Genomic DNA, 6,180 nt, shown 5'->3' on the forward strand with positions numbered 1-6,180 from the left:
TCCAACTGTCTCAAGTAACCAGCTTGACAAAGCAAAATGACTTTGAATAGACTCGGATGCTAAAATAGAATTTCATTCTGCTACCCTTACAATACTAGCTACATATATGAAAACAGTGATAAGCTTGCGAATTGGCATTCCACCGACGTGTCTATTCGTACGGTCACATTTGGGAAAAGGACAACTTAGTTTTAGGTACAAATAGATAGTGAAAGCCATCAGTTTTGAACTACCATTAATAACTGCTCTCTATTATTTTAATTTAAGTAACTTTTCCTTTTTCAAATTACTGTGTAGTATGGCAATCAATTAACCAGAGATAGTGTATTTTTTAACACAATATAAGAACTGGAGGAATGAAAAATGTGTTCATTTTGGTTATAAACCACCCTCTTACCCAAAGTGCCATTCTGCAGTATGGCAGGCACTAAGTGTAAACTACCTTCAAAATTTTATAGCCCAAAGAGAAATTAGTCCATTAAAATACACTGTTTCCTACCTCAAGAAAGCAGTGTCACATTTATTCGGATCTAAGTAGTTTTTTGGTTTTTTGCTTTTGATCCAGTAGAGGGACACCAGTGAACATCATATCTGTGTGTGGACGTGCACCGATACTCTTACATAGCACTACCACTTCCACTTTCTGCAATGTCAGCCAGGGAAGGTCTTATTTCTCTCTCCTGTAAATTTATCACCTTATTAGGTAGCAAAGGATAAAGACCACCTTACTGTCTGTACTCACAAGGCAGCATCTGTGATGAGATTGTACTAGGACTTTGGGGCTCCACCATAAAAAAAACAAATGAGTTACTTAAAGGGCAGATGACAAGTAAAAGGGATATAAAATAATATTACTTTTTAGCTTTAGTAAGATTAATCACACATGAGTAAAAATATATACTTAACAGGGACTTCTGAAAATATTTTGCTTCCTTGTAATTTAGCAATTTAATGGGTTGCTGGGAGTAAAGAAAAAGAGAAAACATCTGAAAACCTTGTCAAACAGTACCGTGACACTTATTCCCAAGCCGTTATCTTTTTTGGCTAGTTCAACCTCAAAGATATCTCCAGGTTTAAGAAGTGTTGCAGTAACCTTTTTAGAATTCATTTTTTTTGCTGTATTTGTTGAGGAAGATTCCTTTATTTAAAAAAAAAAAAAAGAAAAAGAAAGAAACAAAACAAAAAGAGAGAAAGATTTACCATTAGAACAGAAGTTTTCAGTTAAGACCCTAAAGAGTGTGTTTTAGAGTCAGATGCAGCTAAAAGGAGTCCACATGGCAAAGTACTGATTACTAAGACACATAATGCTAATTGCTTTAACTCTTCCAATTGCTGCCATTGTACAGGTCTAACACAGAAATATGCTTGGTCTTCAGCAGCTGAGTATTGCCAAAATGAGTTGGTCACGGAACACAGAAACTATAATACTTGAGAATTACAGCAGTCTAGGGTCTGTTTCTGTAGGATTAATTTGCAGGAGCTCCCACAACTTGACTGAATAACCTCCCATGGGCTGAAAAGAGGAATTACTGCAAGTTAGGAATTAATTTGTAGTACCTGCCTTTGCATATTTTCAGAAAGGTGAAGCAGCAAGCTGCCTCTGTTCAGCTCACTGCTAAACTACACAAAAACATTTTTCCATAGATTAGACCAATCCCAAAAGACAATGAGTTCTGCTGCTACCCATTCCAGATACATCACTGCTACCTGAATCTAGAAAAAGCTTAATGTAGCTGCCATGCAAATAAACTTACCTCTAAGGGTGGTCACTAGACTATGACCATACTGGACAAACATACAGAACTGAAAGAAGGTTTTCTACGGAATCTGTAAGTGCATACATTCATTCCAAACTACAGTCTACCTCTAGACATGCCCATCTCGTGGCACTGGAAAGCTGGGAAGTTGTTTCAAGTTACAGGAGTAATTTTCTCCACTTATTTTGAACAAAATCACCAAACTGTTAGAAATTAGCTGTAAGGATTTGCCATTAGAAAGATAAGCTGCAGGACCGGCTGTCCTTCCCCCACATCCTTGCACCTTATTTACACCTGCAGTTAGCTATTTCAATACCGCTGTTACGCTGATGGGAAATATTCATACAAAATACACTATGCCTTTTTAGCTGGCTGTTGCTCCTGACTGCTGGAATAAGTTGCTTCATCCATGTCAGAATCCCCTCGGTCAGAATATTCCACAGACTCCACTACCCCAGGCCTTTTATTTTTCACTCGAGTACTGTCAGATGAGGATCTTCTCTTCTCGTTCATTTTAGAAAGCCCAGGCTGGGAACCACTGTACTGCCAAGGATCCTGCTGCATTCTACCACTTGCACGTTGGCCAAAGAAGCTGGCTGGCTGGCTCTGAGACAGGCTGGCGCTCTCAGTTCTGGAATCCTGGGAGCTCATGCTTCCATCCCGCTTGCCTCCCGACAAACCAGACAAACTCCCAGAAAGAAGCCTTTGGTGACCACGGGACTGGTTGTGTTCTTCTGAAGAGGACTCTGCCTCATTGTCCTGCACTGACAACGGCCTCCTCAAATAACCCCTGGCTCCATTATTGACGTGTGCAGCATTAGACGATGCTGAAAACCAGGAGACATGACAGTCAACAGTAGCTGGTAACATCTGCAGTATGGCACAAATTTCTCAATTTACAGCCACATAGAAGTGTTATCTGTCCACATTACATGAAACACCTTCTGTTTATGATGCAACCGTCCTCAGCAGAGTTTACCATAATGCACTTTTTCATTATCTCAGAACACAATTTCTAGAACATACTGGCTGTGACAGCTTGCAGAAGTGACTGCAGTCACGTTGATGTTTTACAGCTATCTCAGTCCATTAGATGTGTAACTTTCAAGAAACACAAAGAACTTTACAAAAGGTGCCAAAGAATGCAGAGTACTCAAATGCAAAGAACAATTCTTTAGTAAGGAATATTTTTCTCCATACCTTTGGATAGTTTGTCCTTAGGCTGAGAGATAACAAGTGTCACGTCTTCAGGTGCGTTCTCCAAAATTTCTAATGCTGCATGGTGGCTGACGCCTTCTAAACTTGTGCTATTTACAGATATTAGTCGGTGTCCTGCACAAAAGAGTTCATTCAGATACAATCTAACATCTACATTTTTGTCCATCAGGGAGAATGTGGAGTGCAGGTCTGAAAATCTCTACACAATGCATGGATTAAAAATTAATTAAAACTGAAGTGATGCTGGAACAGAGAACCCTAATTGTTAAAAAACCCAAACCAACCAAACCACAAGAACTGGTTATGAATATTTCCTCTTTTTAAACTTGCCAAACATGTCCATATTATGATTCCTGCCTTCTCTTCTGCTGTAATAAAAATGGATGCAAAAGCAAAAATCAAGAAGTGAAATAAGAAATATGCAGTTCAGGTCAAGGTACAGACTAAAATGAAAAGAAACAAAGGAAATATCAAATAACTTTTATTTTTTTCTCCTTCCCCCATTAGAGCAGCCATATGGATACCTTCCCTTTTTCCAAAAGTATGGCTTTAGAGCTTAAAAAAATTGAAATTACAAAGCATCTATAGACACATAATTGGAAACAAAGCCCTTATCTTTATATGTTACTTTAATTTTCTGCGACTTCATCATTTTTAGTTAGAATTGAATGATTTATTTTTATATAGTTTAATAAAGAAGTATGAGCAGTTTTCAGAAATTATCCAGAACGTAACTGAAGTTCAGCATTTGTAAAGGACTGATGCCCACAGCCATAGATAAAAATGGCACTACATACATGATTGGCCTTTTCTTTCATGCGTATACCTCTTCTTATTTACACTATTTACCTGGCTTTAGAGATCCTTCCAAATCAGCTGGACCTCCTGGAATAACAGAATGAATAAAAATTCCCAGATCAAGTTTCCCTGTCTTCTCTCCGCCAACTATTTGGAAGCCTATTAAAAAAGGTGCAAAGTAGGCAGAAGCATCAGCGATCATGGTGCAACTTAACCCAAGTACAGATTTCAGAACACACAAAAACTCTGTTTTACTTAACATTTATTAGAATGACTAAGCCACATATCTCAAAGAAATCTACATGAAAGTGCTGGCTTTTTTTGATTAAGCTTCATTGCATTCTCTGGTTTTGACCAAGTGATTCAGATTTTGCCTACAAAACCCCAGCTGGCTGTGGAAGACAACTGTGGCAAGGGAAACACACGAACTAACAGCTTATTTAAAGATTTCTGATTTTCTCCATTGTTAGACAATTCACGTAAATGTTTCACCCTGGTCTTACGAACTGAGTTTTTCAACTTCCTGTTTTCTTTTGATGCTTCTAATTTTTTTCTGCTAATTCTACGAAGTAGACCTAGGAAGTATGTTCAAGATCAACACAAAATAAATAGAAGATACCAGGTCATCTCTATTCTAGCTAAAACAGCAAAGTACCCCAGATTGCATGGGGAAGAAAGAAAAAATGCATTTCATATGAATTTCCTTCCTTTTTGGTCAACTTAAGTTATTGTGCAGGGTAAACACTAAATATTGCCCTCTTGCAGGCCTTTTACCCTCTTCAAATTAAGCAACATTATTTTGAACGACAGACAGAACAATGTTCTTAAGGACACTTGTGAGCCTCCCTAAAGCACAATACTGACACCAAATTATTCATTACTTATATGGGGAAAAATTACGTGGGTTTATGAAAAACCTCAGTGGTAGAAGAAGGAATGGAATGCAAATATATTTTCTCTCATGCTTCTTAAACCTCAAATTAATGATATTATAAGAGTATGAAAAACACTCCACAATTAGCTCATAACGTCTTTATAATGTCTTTTTAAAAATTATTATGTAAAGCCTTCAATCTGTCACAGTTGTAAGGTGTCCACACAGACAAAAAAATTTGTTTCTGAACACAGAGATAAACTTGAAAGACCAACTTTTAGGATGCCTAGTTCACAAAATATGTATTATCTTAGTCTTACAATATGCTTAACACCACCTGACAAATCAGTAGAGGGACTATGAAGTAAGTCCATGCTTCAGCATGGACTTGCAAATGCCTTTGAAATTCAGCTACTGTCTGCACTGCTTTCCTCAGTCCTACAATAAACTTACATGCAGACCAGAAAACTGTTTTGGTTTTGGCTTTTAGGAACATACATGACAAAAACAATTTTAAAGCACATACCTAAGCCAAATTTTTCATCCTTTTTCAAGTTCACCAAAGTGATCTCTCTTTCCGGTGAGGCAACTCTGTTCTGTGTTGTTTGCAGAGAGTCATCTGAAAAGCCAACATTTCATGACCAAACATTACTTGAATGCTTTCCTTCAAGTTTGCCTTGAAGTTCTATTCCATTGAAAAAAAAGATTACTTGTTTGATAACCTGAAAAGCTGTTCTGAACTACTGCGTCCAACTTTCACCTGTCAAGCCATGTCCAAATAAAAAACCCAACATGTCACTACTGTTAAAACTCACTCCCATCTTTAGCAGTTAATTTTTATTCCTTCTAAGAAAAGCCTCTAGCATGGTCTTGTGAAATCACAACACAACCGAGCCCTACAATCTTCAAATTTATTATTCTCAGTTCAGTCAAGTATTTAGATCTGTGTTTACGTGCCCTGCTCAAGTAGGCACTACTGTAAGCAGGTTGGTAAAAGTGAAACTGAGGCTTATTATGTGAAGTTAATAAAAAGTTACCCAATGAGTTCTTTTACTGGTGATCCTTCATTAAAAACAACCAACATTAGAAACATCTCCTAACATCCATCTTGTTTAAATTTATTTCCTCATTTGCAACTCCACAGGCCGCTGATTCTGGCTCTTCCAAAATTTGAACACCCTCACAATAGATTTATGTGACTCCTTGAACTGTGACCCAGAAACTTAGGAGACGAAGGAACGTGATCTCCTGAAACTTCAAGAAACCCCAACACACTCTAAGTCTGAACTCATGAATCTGCTACCTAGAGAAGACACAACTCATTCGATCTGGAGTGCCTGGAATACATTTGCCCTAAGCAGAATACGCAATTCCAAAACGGCAGAAACCTATTGATTACTATCCATTGTTGGTTGTCCAGGTTGGCAGTGATGGATCAAAAAAAAAGAGAATTAAAAACGACTTTAAGTCACTAGGCCAGTTGATCAAAGGATCGGGGGCACAGGCAGTTTTCTCTTCTATCCCTTCAGCAGG

At 37.9% G+C, this 6,180-nt stretch overlaps 1 protein-coding gene across 1 annotated transcript in view; it reads right to left on the reverse strand.

Moving 5' to 3' along the window:
• The window catches only part of LOC104273304 (tyrosine-protein phosphatase non-receptor type 13-like), a gene marked incomplete at both ends in the record, with an annotated part of 23,101 nt that extends 17,835 nt beyond the window's left edge, over positions 1-5,266 (reverse strand). Inside the window, 5 exons of the mRNA XM_009868602.1 lie at positions 995-1,138; positions 2,118-2,584; positions 2,958-3,089; positions 3,825-3,932; positions 5,174-5,266. Of these exons, the coding sequence (XP_009866904.1) occupies positions 995-1,138; positions 2,118-2,584; positions 2,958-3,089; positions 3,825-3,932; positions 5,174-5,266 (944 nt within the window). The remainder of the gene's footprint in view (positions 1-994; positions 1,139-2,117; positions 2,585-2,957; positions 3,090-3,824; positions 3,933-5,173) is intronic.
• Positions 5,267-6,180: the final 914 nt, after the last annotated feature.

This window comes from Apaloderma vittatum, unplaced genomic scaffold (assembly GCF_000703405.1).
Source record: "Apaloderma vittatum isolate BGI_N311 unplaced genomic scaffold, ASM70340v1 scaffold44570, whole genome shotgun sequence".
Lineage (NCBI taxonomy): Eukaryota > Metazoa > Chordata > Aves > Trogoniformes > Trogonidae > Apaloderma > Apaloderma vittatum.